This window comes from Xiphophorus hellerii, chromosome 6, assembly GCF_003331165.1.
Source record: "Xiphophorus hellerii strain 12219 chromosome 6, Xiphophorus_hellerii-4.1, whole genome shotgun sequence".
NCBI lineage: Eukaryota > Metazoa > Chordata > Actinopteri > Cyprinodontiformes > Poeciliidae > Xiphophorus > Xiphophorus hellerii.
This window is the reverse complement of record NC_045677.1, coordinates 29,246,997-29,263,861: the sequence shown is the minus strand read 5'-3', so window position 1 is coordinate 29,263,861 and position 16,865 is coordinate 29,246,997. Positions and strand designations below refer to the sequence as shown.

The window sequence follows — 16,865 nt, the reverse complement described above, 5'->3', positions numbered from 1 at the left end:
CCTCCAAATGTCTCCACCTCAATAAAAATGTAAAAATGGTCATGCATGTTTTCAAGACCCATGAAAATGTGATTGTGGGAGGAAATCAACGCAGTTGGGTTGGACTAAATCACATTTCTGTCAAAGATTAAAATGAAATGATGCAAACCTTGTTTCTGTCCTCTGTAGTTCAGAGTCTGCAGGTGTTGAGTTTTGCTAATCTGAGTTAAATGTATATTCACTTCACTTCAGGATCATTAGAATAACAAAGCTGGTCGTGTTGTTCTGGTTCTACTGGAATTAATCAGAATCATTTAAACTGATTTCAGGCCAAACTGGATTCTGTGAACATTAAATTCGTCCTGCAGACATTTCATCCATCGGCTGCTTGGTTCATTTTACTGACAAACATTTGACAGTTTTTCATTCAACTTATTGTTCAGCAGAATTAAATGTTTTATTATATGTTTGTAAGGAAACCAAATGTATAAGGATTTATACTTTTAAAAGAAAAGAGCAACAAGATCTCCGTCCACTCAGACAATCTGATGGAAACTCTCCTGCAGGCGTCGGGACGCCGCCGGCTCCTGGGTCCGTCTGCATGGACTCGGTCAACATGAGACACGTCCTGCGCTGGACGCAGCCCACAGCATCATGCAACTCCACCGTGCTTTACTCCGTTCAGTACCAGGGGTGAGTAAAGTCACCAAACCGCTGATCTGATAAACAGAGTAACGCAGGAGGCTAAAAGATAAACGTAACCACGCATAAAACACCGGACAGAAAAATGTTAGCTGTCAATGTTGAATTATGTAAATATTATCGATGAATCATGTAAATATTATCGATGAATCATGTAAATATTATCGATGAATCATGTAAATATTATCGCTGCTGATTGTGAATAATCATCCAGTAATGATTCACAGATGAAAAGTTTTAGGTTTTGGTGAAAAGTCATCAGAATTTTAAGGTTTAGTTTTTGGAAACTGAATTAATTTGCAATAAATTGGCTCAACAAAAAACTAAAAGTCTGCAGGCTGACTCACCTCAAAGGTCAGAGGTCAATAAATCAGCCGTTTAGAAACACGTTTGGTGATTTATTGATTCCAGAAGTTAAAAGTGACTTCAGTGAGAAATTCAATCAGATCTTTACTTTTTTCTTCCACTAACTTTTCCCTTTTTATGCTCCTTACTCAAATCTGTCTCTGGCTTTCAGCAGACATTAGTTTTTCTCTCTGTGTTTATTTTCTAATAATACATAAAAACAGACTTATTGACCCCTAATGCATGAATAATGACTCATTTCTACGTTGGACACAATAAATGAAAGCAGCTTCTGTTCAGCTGCTCTGTTTGCTCAGAAGAGTTTTTCTGTTTGCAGATCCGCTTTGAGTTACTTATAGGACAAAACTAATATTTGCTCACATTTAGTGTCTATAGAAAGTTACAGGTCTGAGTGAGTGTTTCATAATTAATGAATCTTGTTATGTTTTTATAGTGTAAAGCATTTAAAACATAATAAACTTATGAAGACAAACCTTGTTGAGGTTGTTAGTAATAAACTAACAGTGAATGAAACCAGCAGCAGCTTCAGACTAAATGAAAAGTTTTCCAGATGGAAGCAGCTCATGTTTTCTTCCTCTCACAATGAAAACACAGATTTATTTATCGGGTAAAATTCACACAAGCTGCAGAGGCAACATGCTGTTTATGAGCGCCAGCGGCCTGACTGTTTATGTTTTAGTTTTGCTTCATATTCCAGCAAACCGACCCGACCTGATGGATGAGGCAGGTGAGTCACAGCAAACAGGAGGTCAGAGTGATCAACGCCTGGCAGCCATTAGCATGCCTGACTGACAGCTGCAGCGTCTGCAGGGGGAATGCAGATCAACGGCTGTTGAGCAACGTTGATCCTGAACCTGAGGTCAAAACCAACACAGAGAAAAAAGATCAGCGAGGATTACTGAGAGTCTTCTCTTGGAATCAAACCCAGCTGATGGAAACTTCAGTGACTGTAACCAGACCGTCAGAGAGTCAGGCTGGTTTCTGAGTCAGTTTGTTTCCTCCTGCTTCTGTTTTCAGGGAGTTTGAGCTCCTGATCAAGAACGGCAGCTGGATAAACGCTCCTGAGTGCCAGAGGATCCCCCTCACCAGCTGCGACCTGACCTCTGACCTGGGATCTGACTCCGACTACAGCCTGCGGGTCAGGGCGCAGTGTGGCTCCAAGATGTCCGCCTGGACCAGATTTCTGTTCAACAGGAACAACAGTAAGAGTTCTCAACCGATTCATTAAACCCAAACGAACGAGTCCAGACTCTACATGAGGCTGAAGCTCCTCTGGTCCGTTGATCTCAGAGAAACTAAAGTTCACACAGGCATGTTCATCACCTTGGGGTCATAAAGCTGCCGTTCCCACTAAAACCAGGAAGATAGAGAACATAACACCAGTTTTAAAGTCCCTCCACTGGCTCCCTGTAGCTCAGAGAATAGACTTTAAAATCCTGTTGTTAGTTTATAAATCACTGAACGGCTTAGCACCACAATACATTAAAGATCTGCTGTTGTTGTATCAACCTTCCAGACCTCTCAGGTTCTGGTTCTGGTTCTGCTCTGCATCCAGAACCAGAACCAAACGAGGAGAAGCAGCTTTCAGCATCTATGCACCACAAATTTGGAACAAACTTCCAGAAAACTGTAAAACAGCTGAAACACTGACTTCTTTTAAATCTCAACTGAAAACCCACCTGTTTAGGATTGTATTTGAAATGTAATCAATTACAAATTTATTGATGGAACTTGACTTAATGATTGATTCTATGTTGCATTGTGATTCTGTGTTTGTAATGATGTAAAGCACTTTGAAATGCCTGCTGCTGAAATGTGCTATACAAATAAAATTTGATTGATTGATTGATTGATTGATTGAGATCATATTTTATTAATAAAATAATCAACAATGCAGAAAATCGGATTTCAGCAAGAATCTGAGTTGAACTGAAGAATTTAAACAGTTTTATTGTCTTGTTGTTGTTTCAACGTTCAGCTCTACTGCGTCTTTTTATTTCAAAGATTATTGTTTTATATTATAAAACTGGTTCTTGTTTTGTCTTTCCAACATGAATGTTTAACACATCAATCTAAAGTCTAAATTTGATTGAACTGTTGATCAAACTGAATCAGAAAATGTTTTTATTCTGGACAGAAAGTTGGGTTAAAAAAAGATTTATTTTAGAAAAAATAAAGACATAAACTTAAAAACAAAAGAAAAGCGTCCATAGACGTTCAACTTTAAGTCTGTCATGGCAACGAGGAATTACATCACTTCCTGTGTGGAGGAAACTGTAGCTGTTGCCATGGTAACTAGCTGCATCAGGGAACAAAACACTGAAAACGATTCATGAATATTCTTTAAATCTTTTTATGGAAAATATCACAAATGCATGTTTTTCATCCCGATCTGATTAAAGAAACGTAAAACTTCCTGGATAAAAATCATGTTTAATGTTGGAACGCTGCTCTGTGAAAACTAAAATAATAATTTGTTAAAGATTATTTATCTTGAAGTCGTTTTCTGATGTTTTTCTGGACTGAATTTAAAATAAATGTTTTGTTTTGATTTTCCTAAAACAGAATTTTTCCTTCTCCTGTTATTTTGTGGATGTTGAAATGTGTTTTTTAAAATGAAGTATAATTTGAATGTTGTAATTCCTGCACTTCACAGACCTGCACCATGATCAACGACTGAAGGTGTGCTGCCACCTAGTGGACAAAGGAGGAACTGAACAGAACCCAGTGTTGTGAATGAAAGCTGAGCTCAACTACATGGTTTGTTAATGGAGTTTATTAGAAGTAAACATGAGAATTTCTTCTGCAGTTTTAATTACATTAATTTATGTCAATAATTTGACACAGAGAAACTCGTGTTTCAAAACAATATTTTGTCAGCAGTCATGTGACAAATTTCTGAAAAGTTCCTTCGAAGTTCTCAAAATACACAAATGGTTCAAAATACTCTGTCTATAGAGAAATTCAATGTTACTTTTTGAACTAACATGATTTATGTCTAGAAATAAGACCATCTCTAAACAGTTAAAGAAAAAGTCGATTGGATTATCTCAATTAAATTCAGTTTATTCACAAAAGGCCAGTTCATAACAACATAGTTTCAGGGACTTTACAAAAAAGTAAATTCAATCCAATTATCTGCTGGATAACTGGATCCAATGGATAATTATCCACTTATGAATCCGTTTGCTGCCATTACATGACATTCACACAAACCCTAAAATCTGTATTGTGGAACCTTTCAAAATATCAAATGAAAATAATGCACTGAGGAGGAGATCTCTATGTGTGAGAAAGGACAGGTTTTTCTTTCAACTAAAGAAAATAAGAAAAAAAATCTACATTTCCACCCAAAGTGAAAAGCAGGTACACAGAATGATCAACAGCCCAAAGACACACAGCGGACGCCCGTCTGATCGCGGTTCAGAGTTCACAGATTCACCAATTTGCTGATTTTTATGTGGAACGAAACTCCAAATTATTTGAAGAAAATCTCAAATATTTATTAAAACATGCACTTTAGAAAGCTGAAATATTTTTGCTGCAATTCTACTTGAGACAGTTGATACACGACTGGCTATTTGCAAAGCAGCCAATCCAGGAGCACCGTTCATTTTCCTTGGCACTGATTGGCTGAACCCACAAGAACGGCGAAAAGGAAGACTGTGGATAGTGGCAAAACTGTTTCCACTGGATGTATTAATGAATATAAAGGTATATTTGGTGTTTGAACTGTTAAAATAGTAAGAGTTGTAAGAGCCTTTTGGGTGGGATCTAAGATATTCACAGGTTTTAGATATTTGTTAGCAGTTGTGACCCCAAACCCCAACAAATACTGGTGGAGACATCTTTAAAATGACAAAATAAAACAACTTGATTTGATTCCCAGCAAAACCCACAAAATACAATACAATTATTAGCAAAGCCATTTAAAGAAGCAAAAATCAATGAAACTGAAAACATCCCAGCCAGTGTTGGTAGCTGACTGATCATTGTCTGTTTTTAGATTTGTTGTGAAACATCAGATTACTAATGACCCAGAACTTCCTTCTCTACTTTAGCTATGATCTCTGCCTTTTCCTTCAGTTTCATCAGAGACTGAACTCTCTCCTCCCAGCCTGGCTTGGCCTCCTGTTCCTCTCCTTTAATGAGCATGTTGATGTATTCTGGAGTAGTAAGGGGGTTTGGGTTCAGGACTATCTCTTTCATTCTGTTCAGACACTTTGCAGCTTCTGCAATCAGTTTCACCACATCATCCTGCATAGATCGATACTCTGACATCAGATTTTTCATCAGCTCCTCTAAGGTTACCTTCTGTCCACAAGCTTTCTCGTATTTTTCTTTCAGTTCTTTCACTGTTTGTGCTTCATTAACTTGACTATATTCCCATCTGAAGCTCTGGTTGGAATGCACATTCCAGAAACATTTCCCTGGACATACATGACAGTATCCATCTTGGTTCATTGCAGAACATCCTTTCTTACCATCATCATTCGGTATGCCACAAGGATAGTGACAGGTAACATAGCACTGCATGCAGTTGGTAATATACTGCCTAGTGTGAGAAATATCAATTTGCCTGTTCTTTCTCCCAGTGATGTGAAACACAAAGTTCTCATTGTTTCTGATTTCTGCTTCATGCTCTTTGAGTTTGTCGTTTGTCTCCCTGATATCCTCCAGCTTGGCCAAGTTGAGTTTAACCTGCTTCTGCAGCTCCTCCACTGTACTTTCCAGGTGCTTTCTTTCTTTCAGAACCTCATTGGTCATTGTCAATCTTATGGTTTTGATGTTAGCTAAACTAGCAAAAAATCCGGCCATGTTCTTTGTCCCCATGTTCCAATACTCAAAGGTTTTCTCTTTATAGGGCCAAATCATGCGTCTTACTAAGGAGGGTTTGTTGTTAGCAAACAGCACTGAGTTATTGAATTTGAAGTGAACTGGCAGCCCGTCTGCACCTTTAGGACATGGGACACCGGACACTTTGATGGCCTCTACAACTGGTTGCTGCTGCTCGTCTGCAAACGTCACCAGGATCCTGATGTTTTCTGCCACATCTTTGCCAAAGATTGACAGCGCTGAATCAAACACATATCTTTGTGTTGATGTCAGTTCAGTTAGACCTGCCTGAACTACAAAACACACAGCATCAACTTCACCAACACCTTCCTGGTTAGCAAAGAGGTTTCGCAGCTGCTCTGTGATCTCCTTGTCTCTGTCTACGCCGCCGATTCCCCCAAATACTGGAGTGTCTATGATGGTGAGGGAGTAGTTCACCCTGAATCCCTCCTGGTGGTAGAGTTTGTACACTGTGATTTCTGATGTCTGACTGTGAACCTGTGAGTCTGACTGACCTTCATCCACTAACTTAAACCGAAACGAGTCTTCCCATCTAACGCCTAGAACGTAGTTTATCATCGCATTGATGGCAGTGGACTTTCCAGCACCTGCAGCTCCAAGAACCATGATGTTTCTGTTACAATTCATGGATTTCTCTCCAAAAGTGAAGCTCTTGCAGCCATTAATGTTGATCTGTTTCCCTTCTAGTGGAAGTCTGTAAACTGGGGTACAGCCAGTTTGTGACGTTATTAGAGTGCTTTTCCCTTTGACAACATCAGCCAATCGTTTAGCTCCTGGGCTTGACTCAGCGCGGGTCTTTGAGTAGCTTGACCAACTGTTGCACGACATGAATACATCTGAACCCAGTGTGACTAAGTCTGTCACTGTGATGATGTCCAGCCAGTTGAACCAAAGTGTGATATTCACAGCAACTGAGAGAGTTGTTATCAAAGAGGTTGAGAAAGTCAGGAACACAGTGACTGTCACTATTAAGACTCCTAATATTTTAGGGTTCTTTAACCCTGAAGGGAAGACATGTGTCAGTGAAATGATGTTAAACCGATGCAAACTAAATACTAAAGACACAATAACTGAGATAGTTATTACCAGCACGTTTGATATGAAGAAGAAGACAGAGATCGTCAGTGTTAACACTCCTGATATCTTTGGATTGTCTAATGCCAGGATGACCAACTTTAAAAGGTTCCTGTCGGATGTGAAAACATCCGTCAGGTTGATGATTTTCAGCCAATTGGACCAAAGTATGACGTTCACAACAACTGAGAGAGCTGTTACCAGTGAGGTTGACACGGTGAGAAGCACTGCGGTTGTCACCATGAACACTCCTAATATTTTGGGATTCTTTAACCATGACGGGAAGAAATTTGTCAGTGTAACGATGTTAAAGCGATGCAAACAAACGATTGCATACACAGTAAGTGAGAGAGTTATTACCCATAAGTTGGACATGAAAAACGCAGTGATTGCTGGTGTTAACACTCCCAACATCTTCGGATCATCTAATACTGTGAAGACGAACTCGGAAAGGTTTATCTCAGATGAGAATACATCCTTCAGTGAGATGATTTCCAGCCAATTAAACCAAAGAACAACATTCACAGCAGCAAAGACAGTTGTAGTCATTGGGTTTGACAGAGTGAAAAACACTGTGATTGTCACCATCATCGCTTCTGATATCTTAGGATCATCTAATGCTGATGGGAAGAAACCTGCCAGTGTAATGATGTTCAACCAGTGCAGACTAAATACTGCAGACACAACAACCAACAGAGTTGTTGTGAGGGAGTTTGACTTAATGAAAAACACAGTGACTGTCAGTGCTAACCCTCCAGAAAACGTAGGATCATCTAATGCTGTGAAGACTAACTCTGAGATGTTCCTCTCAGAAGTGAATACATCACTCAGAGTGATGATGTTCAGCCAATTAAACCAAAAAACAACATTCACAGCAGCCAAGATAATTGTTGTCAATGAGGTTGACAGAGTAAGAGACAGTATGATTGACACCGTTACTGCTCCTGATATCTTAGGACCATCTAATGCTGATGGGAAGAAACCCGGCAGTGGAACGATGTTCAACCAATGCAGGCTAAATACTGCAGACACAACTAGCCAGAGAATTGTTGTGAGGGAGTTTGACTTGATGAAGAGCACAGTGGTTATCAGTGCTAACGCCCCGGATATCTTTGGATCGTCTAATGCTGCGATGACCAACTTTGAGAGGTTCCTCTGAGATGTGAATACATCAGTCAGTGTGATGATGTTCAGCCAGTGGAGCATCAGAATTACAACCACAACGATGAACAGAGTTATGGTCAGTAACCCCCACGTCTTGACAGCCATTGTAGATTCTTCTTTGTTGCCAATCTGCCTGGAGTCAAACAAACGGAAACAGCATCAAAAATAAAATGTCTTCCTATGAAACAGTAACATGTTTTTTTATTGGACCATCTAATCAATATTAAGCAGCTGCATCTGTTGCATACTTTAGGCTTTGCACATCAAAGCCTATAAAGTACTAGCATGTTGACTAACACTGACCTGGTCCATTCAGTATGTAAAGGTAAGCTGCTATATCAAAATTTATTAAAATGCTATTTTTAGCTAAAAGGCTACTCTTGTTATGTGGGCTATCACTATCATGTTGACTGACATCGACTTTCTCCATCCAGCACATTACATGAAGTCTTTATAACAAAATCAGCTAACAAGATGATTAGCATGAAGGCTATTGCTAGCATATTGACCTCCAGTAACATCTTCCAAGTATGCAAGCAGTACTACATAAGCTACCATTACCTAAATGCTAATTTTAGCTTCAATGCCACCATTAGCATGTAGGCTATCAGAAGCCCTTCATTCAGCATGAAAACAATAGTGTATAAGCTAAAATAAGCTACAATGCTAAGGTTAGCTAAAATATAGTCAGTAGTATGTGGGCTATCTGAGTAATGTTGAGTAATGTTTAGCTTTAAAGCTGCAGTAGATAACTTTTATAAAATTGTTTATTTCACATATTTGTTCAAACTTTCACTATGACACCGATAATCTGTAAAAAACAAAAAACAGTTTTTCTGCCTCTTTCCAAGGCAGAAAATTATGCTGATGATAATAATGATAAACTGCCCCTCCATCAGAACAGCCAATCAGAGTCTTAGCGCTGTCAATCATCCTCGTGAACCCCATTTTTTCACAGATGTTATACTGTAATGTTATTATGACATTTATATTATAAAGGTTACCTACTACAGATTTTGTATGTAGCTTTTGTCCTATTACAAGCTACAGGATAGTAGCCACAGCTGCCCTGAGGCGTTCTGACAGAGGTGAGGCTGCCGTGCACCGGCGCCACCTGCTGGGCCCTCTGACCATCACCAGCAGGAAACGTGGGTGCAGTGTCTTGTTCAAGGACACGACAGAGAGAGACAGAGCGGGGATCGAACCGGCAACCTCGATTGCAGGACGAACTTCTACAACCATTTCTCCAATAATCTGATTCAATAATTTGATTTCTCAGATTTTCAGCTGAAATCAAGTGCCAGACACCCAGCATAGACTGGGTCTGATAGGAAAAGAACCGGATGTGGATTCAAAATGTGGAGGAAAAAGAAGAAGAGGACGAAGAAGACGGTGCAGAAAAGGAAAAGAGAAATAAACTTTCCTCTGTCAACATAATGTAGATATTCCCATTAATCCCATACTGAATATTCTTACCTTAGCAGTGAAAGAGAATAAAGCCTGAATTTAGTTATGTATCCAGATTTATGTGGTGTTGAGACATCAAGTGTTGCAACAGAGTAATTAGAGAAGAGGGAACTAGTCTGAGGTTTTGAACAGAGACTCGTGTCTCCTAGCAAAACTGGATTTGAGATCATTTATTAAGCCAAAAAGTGAGCCTGGAATGTGACGCCATACTTTAAAAAAAATAATGTTACCAATCATACAGATATTTTGTAGAGCAGATATTTCACCTCTTTCACTCATGGATCATTTTCACATAATGTGTTGAATTAAACACGAGTCACAACAAACCTGCTTCAGCTGCTTCCAGTCAGTAACTTTCAATATCCTGAAATGCAATAAAAAGAACATTAATTATCAGGCCTGATTAAATTATGCAATAATATTTATAAACAGAAACATGGAAAACATTGAAGTTTCTCTTTCATAATAGATTTAACCAATAAATTTAACACAGTTATCAGAATAATTAACATTTAGTAACCTGTAGTATGAGGTTATTAATGGTTATTTCTGTGATGCAGTGTTAATTGATCAATTTAAAACATGTCATATTCAGTTTGACTGGGAACAGGTCAAGTTTATTCATTTGTAAAACTAATTCCTGTAAACAGGAAACACAAACAGCTCAGCTCTGCAGAACTGAAGACAAATGTTTGTACTTTAACTCTTTACATCTTTAATCTAATATTTCACATAATCAGGTTTAATTGTTTTAGTCAGAAGTTTATTTGACTTGATGCAGTGAAGAACTTAGAAAACACCAAACAACTTTAATTCAACTATTGAAAGAAATCTGGAATAAAAAAATATTGAACTTGTCAGTTTATTCCTGTAAAAGCAAAATGGAGCAAAAGACAAAAACGGCCAAATCAGGGAAAGAAAAACTGAAGCAGATCTGAGCTGCATGTTGGGACATTTCTTCCCCCAGCAGCCTGTTTCACATGTTACATGTGAAAACACGAGAAATGTTCAAACCCGACTAAAAATAACTTCTGAGGATCTGTTATGTTTCTGCTTTCATGGTTTTACTTTATCTTGTGTCAGTATAGTTTAATTTTATTTTTATTCTGTTATTTGTGGGACCTGATCACTTTATTGTGTGTAATAGTGATACTGATTGATTGATAAAGAACTGATTGATTGATAAAGAACTTTTATTATGTTACACAGAAAGGAAAATCAAATATGAGGAGATTCACATGAACTTATTAGTTATGCTTTTTTGTGCCATATTTCCAAAACATCCATTCTTAATATTAATGAGCATTAAGTTGCAGTAAGTTAAAGCCACATTTTATATCCAGTTTTAAAGATTTTATTGTCTAGATTTCTAGGTGCATAACTATTTTCTCAAACTTTTCTATTGGACTAATGTCTGTTTGATAAACATGCAGAAATGAGGAGTTCAGATGTTAAATAGAAAAAGTAACTTGGTAAGGAACAGATTATGTTTCAATCAATCAAACTGATAGACGGTGTTTTATTTTTACCAAGGCTATTTGATAGATTATAAACATTAAATTACAATTAGCTTAAAGAAAAGTTACTTTAGAGAAGATAAATAGAAACTAACCTTTCTTATCTGTTTGTCTCCAGTCTGTGGTTTATGTTCTCCTGCTGATAAACTGAATTTATTCACAAAAAACACAAATTATTAACTGGATTTCACACAAAAATCTGCAAAACAGAATTTAAAGATAAAACTTTAAAAATGTAAAAAAAAAAAAAAAGTAAAAAAGTGAAGATGTGAGAGTTTATAAACTTACCAGCAATCTTCTGTCAGAACCGGAGGGAAAGTTCTGCCTTCATTTACTGCAGCTGCATTTATAACCTCACGATTCAGCTCAAAGCAAAACTGAAACAACGGATAAAACTCACACACACACACCCCCACACACACACACACACACACACACACCCACCCCCACACACAACCACACACACACACACACACACAACCACAACCACACACTTACACTTTCAAAAGAAAAGGAAAAAAAGCTTTTGACATTTTTTCTGTTAGACGTTGTGTTGCATGTGTTGACAAGTTTTAAAGGATTTCTGTGAAATGATGGGAAACACATTTGCATTTCTTACAACTGCCAACCCTTTGGGGAACAGAGTAGAGTTAATCAGGTTTTAACATGTAATCTGTTTAAAATCCACCCAAAACCACACAGGCTATTCAGTGTTTTCATGGTTGTTGGTGCTGTGAAGTAATATTAATAGTGATGGATTTGAGAATCGTTCATTTTAAATATTTGGTTCGTTGGAGATCATTTTTAACTGACTGCACTCAGAAGATTCACAAACATTCACAAAATGCTGCATACATAGAATGTAATTTTTAAAAATAAATTATGAGCTTCAATTTATTTATTTTGGTTATTCTGAAGGCTTACATCGTTTCTTTAAAGTAAATGTCGTTGCAATTTACTTTTTGGTATACAATAAATGTCAAGGTAAAATATATATATTTTTAAATTCCTTTCAATAAATGCAATTGCTTCAAACTACTGAATAAAAATGAGTTTAGATGATTTGTGTCATAATTTAATCTAAAACTTATGTTTTAGATTAAATTATGAACATAATCAACAAATATTGACAAAAACTAAAAGAAATCCATCCCTTCCCTCATACTAAGTATTAAAAATAAAAATGTGAATAAATTCATAAAATGGCATCAACAGACCACGAACCAATCATAGTAGAAATGTTTTCCCAGGCTGGTTGTCACTTAAAATTAATGACTAAATTACTTTCCTAACCTCAGGCTCTTTGGAAAACCTAAAAAATGTTTGAGACGAACTTCAGAGTTTCTCTGTGTCAACATGAAAGTGAAATCAGTTCTGATCGGATCCGACTGAATTTCTGATCTTCAGTCAATAAGAGAAGAATCTGAACCTGAGCAGGTACCGAGGCTGGAAGGTTGGCTTAGAAATTATAATCTCACAGGATTATCAAACCTCCAGCTAACGATCACACACCTACAGTTTAACTTGATTCAACCATTCTGCACAGAATCCCACAGAAATGCTGCTTGGATTCCATGAAACACATTTATTTAAAGAGGAGACGTTCGCTTCTGCAGCTTTTCTAACCATGTTCTGAAATCCTGTTGATTCTGTCATTTCTGTGAAATGAGTTTGTGGTTTTCACTTCTTCTAACTAGTGAGAATCTGATCTGTGGAGTGGGCAGCTGCTGTGGCATCCTGTCAGTGGGCGGAGCCTCAACGATGACAACAGGTCACTTCCACACTGACAGACGTTTCCTTCATTAGATTATTACAGGTTAAGTCACAACATTTGACCTAATTTCACCAGTTCTGTTTGGAGGAATGAGACAAAATTATTTTTATGTTTTTAACCAAAGTTTACAGTTTAAAATGGGCAACACTAACAAAATGTACAATGAAAGTTATGAAAATAAAATTAGTCTTTTTTTGGTTATGAAAATATAATTGTGTTGATCGCAACTAACAAAAGCAAGAGAAGTTTAGTCACAGTGGAAAAAAGAAATTGTTTGTTTTTACAAACAATTTAGATGCTTTTTCTCTTTTTCTGCAGAATATGTATAATGCAGCAGGAAAGGCAGTTCAGGGTGACTTATGGTGACATTTGCTGATATAAAGACAAAAACCAGAATAAAATCTGCTCTTGCTGTCTTGACTCTTTATACCCATTTGGGACCTGAAAGAACCCAAATGTTTTTGGAAAATTCCCCGTGTCAATCTGAAAGTGAAAGGCAGCTTCTCACTTCTTCATTTTCTGCCCAGTTCAGGTTCAGCTGCAGACTGGAGCCTTTCCGACACGCCAAGGGGTAAAAATGGGGCAGAGGGGGCAGCCAAAGGGGCAGAGGGGGAACAAAAGGGGCAGAGGGGGGAGCCAAAGGGGCAGAGGGGGCAGCCAAAGGGGCAGAGGGGGCAGCCAAAGGGGCAGAGGGGGGAGCCAAAGGGGCAGAGGGGGCAGCCAAAGGGGCAGAGGGGGCAGCCAAAGGGGCAGAGGGGGGAGCAGAGCCTCGACATTTAAAACCAGAAGTTTACATACGCCACAGGAAAGACACACATCTTTTTTTCTCACTCTGAAGTTAAATCAGACCAAGTGTCACTTGTTTTAGTTCTCGTAAAATTACCAAATTATTTTTGCTAAATTCCACAGAAATATAAATAATATGTCTGAGATTTTTTTGTTGCTAATTATTTGTTTGTTATTTAATTGTGGTGCAATATTTTAATGCTAGAAGGTCAGTAAATCCTTCTTTGCTGCTTTGCCAAAGACAAATATAAAGATGAACAAAAAGGTCGACACAACAAATACAAAAAACAAGAATAAACTATAAAACTAAACAGGAATGAACTTATATGGCAACACGTTAACAGCAATAATCAACACAGAGAAATCACCCAATGTGCTTCTGTTTTACTAAATGAATCCATAATTTAAGCAAAAGTACTGTTGACTTGGGAAAACAATCAATGATAGCACAGTACAGCAGTGCAAAAACAATGTAATGTCTAAAATAAAAACAAACATTTTATTACTGCATTAAACTTTTTGTTGACACCAACAAAATAAGTTGCAATATTAATATCTGCATGGAAGTAAAATGAAACATAAAAACACTACAAATTAAATTCCAGAAACTGAAAAAAAGAAGCATGAGAATAAGAAATAAAATACATTCAGACGTTTAATAAAGTTACTACAGTTTGGGTGACTGGAAGATTCACCTCTTGTAACAGCCATGCTAATGTTTTGGCTTTATTGCATGATTCCTTCCACAACCTTCCACTGAGCTGCTACGCTAAATATCCCGTTTTCTCAAGAGCTAACCGTTGGCTAAACTGAAGGTCAAACTAAAGGTAGCGCTGTGCTCCTACATTTTCAGCCACTGCAAACTTCTATAATTTTGCTGTTATTGTGGGAAGAATCTGCAGAATATTATAGTTCAAACTAAACTGGTTGAAAACAAATTTGACCTCATTTCCAAATTCCTCTTTCTGGTTTCATACTGAACTGTGGCATCATTGCATCATTTTATTGGTTCTGTTCTTGGTGCATATTTTTACTTTTACCTTTAACTAACTGATAAAACTCTGTAGCTAACCTAATTAACTCTGAGTAGCAGGATGTTGAGCCAATGCAGCCACAGTTTGATATCAACCACGACCAGCAGAGTCGTTTCCAGTGAGTTTGTCGAAATGAAAACCGAAGTGACGGTTAGTGTTAACGCTCCTGATATCTTTGGATCTTCTGACGCTGGCATCATTACATCTGAAACTTGATTTCCTACTTTGAGTAAGTCTGTCAGTGATGATTTTCTGCCAGAGTAATAAAAGCAACAAAAGCAACACAACTCCAGCAATGAGGAGGCGTAGGGTCAATAACAGGTCCATCATGACCGTCACTGCTGGTTCCTCTGTGGTGTCAATCTGCCTGCAATAAGAGGAAAAATTATAAAACTGTAGAGAAAATAGTTAATTTAATATCTAATTAACACAAGCTATTAATACAAGTAAATTAAAATGATTCCTCACAGAAAATGAAACACTTCCACCATAATTATGGGGTTTCTTGGAAAAATCTGTTAAAAAGGTCACAACTGACTTTTATCATAAATTTCTTATTTTTCCTAATGTGGCATTTTGTTGTCGGAATAAATGTGATCAGATTAAATCATTTGTTTTAACAGTTTCTGTTAAATAAAGCTACTCTGATGAAAGATGAATTTCTTTGAAAGATGCACACATTTGGGAGCCAAACAGTGAAAATCCTGTATAGTGCTGACAGGCAGGTATTACACAAACTTTTCATCATCATATTTCTGAAATTAATGGGAATTTTTTTATTCAGATGATCTCAAAGTGTTTGGATTTCCAGTCGGGGTCTGACAAATTCCTGGAATAAACACAGAACATATTTACATTTTCTTGTTCTGATGAAAAACAGTCAAATATTTATGAATAATATCAGTAAAATTGTGTGTTTATTGATGTAGTTATGCTGTACACACAGAGAAAACCCTTTTGGGTTTCACTTACTTTCAATGAGCTAAAGGTTTAAGTTGTTTTTTTCTGAATATCTTATGAATATTAGAGATTCAGAACTGCAAGCATCAACTGCATGTCTACAAAAAGACTCCAGTTGTTCGATGTTAACACTAAAACTTTATATGACTGGATGTATTTATGTAAATGTTTGCAAGCAAAATAAATACAACTGACAACTGAAACATTGAAAGCCAAAAATAGTGAGAATAGCAAATTCAGTTTCCATCAGAAGAGACAGAAACGGATAATTCACAGAAGAATGAAGTAACAATTTCCTCCAAATGTCTCCACCTCAATAAAAATGTAAAAATGGTCATGCATGTTTTCAAGACCCATGAAAATGTGATTGTGGGAGGAAATCAAAGCAGTTGGGTTGGACTAAATCACATTTCTGTCAAAGATTAAAATGAAATGATGCAAACCTTGTTTCTGTCCTCTGTAGTTCAGGGTCTGCAGGTGTTGAGTTTTGCTAACCTGGGTTAATTCACAGAAATATGGGAGAATTAGTTACAGACTGGGATTTGCTTAAGAAAATTAGATTAGCTACACAAACTTCAGCCCACATCCCCTGAATCAGGACCTGAGCTCTGAAGCACTGATGTGTCCCTGGACAAACATTTAAAAATGGTTTCCTCCTCAGTATGAACTCAGGTTCTGGGGCCCAAGCTTTGATTCAGGGGTGCTGACAGAAACATATCATCAAGCAAAAATAAATTGTTCAGACTTACCTCCAGGTATTCTTCAGAGAGGATGAGAGTGAGTTCTGCTAAAGTACTCAGGGTTGATCCTGCTTGTATACAAATGCTTCTAAAACACACCTACTTTTACTCAGAGTGAAACAAAAACCATCATATCCGTTCTGGCTCACATTCAACTTTATAATGAAACATCTGAAGCCTTTACTTTCCTCAAGCAAGTGAAATTTTTCTTAACTTCCTTGTATGGAGATGATCATAAAACAACTGCTCCACCTTCGACTGATTAAAAACTCTTCATCTTTGACTTTTCCGTGTGTCACTAGCTGTACCAGGAAGAAAATATTTTTGCTTTGCAATAGAAAGCATTCTGAACAACAGGAAGTAAAAATAAAATAGTATGTAGCTCAGCATGGAAACCAGAAAGTGACCAGAAGCATCTTTAGCAGAGTCTAATGGAAAACTTACA

General features: G+C 37.4%; 2 protein-coding genes and 1 long non-coding RNA gene across 4 annotated transcripts; 1 reads left to right on the top strand and 2 right to left on the bottom strand.

The window, feature by feature from the left end:
- The first annotated feature begins 338 nt into the window (after positions 1 to 338).
- LOC116721077 (interleukin-20 receptor subunit beta-like) lies at positions 339 to 2,419 on the top strand. The gene is made up of 2 exons (XM_032564618.1): positions 339 to 672; positions 2,065 to 2,419. Exons 1-2 carry the CDS (start codon positions 581 to 583, stop codon positions 2,273 to 2,275), a joined length of 303 nt encoding a protein of 100 aa, XP_032420509.1. The 5' UTR covers positions 339 to 580; the 3' UTR covers positions 2,276 to 2,419.
- Positions 2,420 to 4,092: 1,673 nt separating this feature from the next.
- On the bottom strand, positions 4,093 to 11,526 carry LOC116720927 (uncharacterized). Of its 2 annotated transcripts, none has more exons than XM_032564396.1 (4): positions 11,415 to 11,526; positions 11,222 to 11,273; positions 9,937 to 9,973; positions 4,093 to 8,275 (listed from the first exon to the last, which is right to left on the bottom strand). In XM_032564396.1, exon 4 carries the CDS (start codon positions 8,245 to 8,247, stop codon positions 5,077 to 5,079), a length of 3,171 nt encoding a protein of 1,056 aa, XP_032420287.1. In that variant the 5' UTR covers positions 8,248 to 8,275; positions 9,937 to 9,973; positions 11,222 to 11,273; positions 11,415 to 11,526; the 3' UTR covers positions 4,093 to 5,076. The 2 variants fall into 2 exon arrangements, with proteins under 2 accessions (XP_032420287.1, XP_032420288.1); XM_032564397.1 differs by having other exon boundaries at positions 4,093 to 8,271.
- Positions 11,527 to 14,047: 2,521 nt separating this feature from the next.
- On the bottom strand, positions 14,048 to 16,544 carry LOC116721089 (uncharacterized). Its single transcript, XR_004339505.1, has 3 exons — positions 16,430 to 16,544; positions 16,124 to 16,175; positions 14,048 to 15,087 (listed from the first exon to the last, which is right to left on the bottom strand). It is a non-coding gene; the product is annotated as an uncharacterized LOC116721089 (long non-coding RNA).
- Between the last annotated feature and the right edge of the window lie 321 nt (positions 16,545 to 16,865).

Excerpts from the sequence above, each read along its gene's own strand:
- LOC116720927 (XM_032564396.1), bottom strand. The coding sequence starts at position 8,247 with ATGGCTGTCAAGACGTGGGGGTTACTGACCATAACTCTGTTCATCGTT.
- LOC116721077 (XM_032564618.1), top strand. The coding sequence starts at position 581 with ATGGACTCGGTCAACATGAGACACGTCCTGCGCTGGACGCAGCCCACA. Across the intron at positions 673-2,064 it reads TACTCCGTTCAGTACCAGGG|GGAGTTTGAGCTCCTGATCA; the intron begins GTGAGTAAAGTC and ends TTCTGTTTTCAG.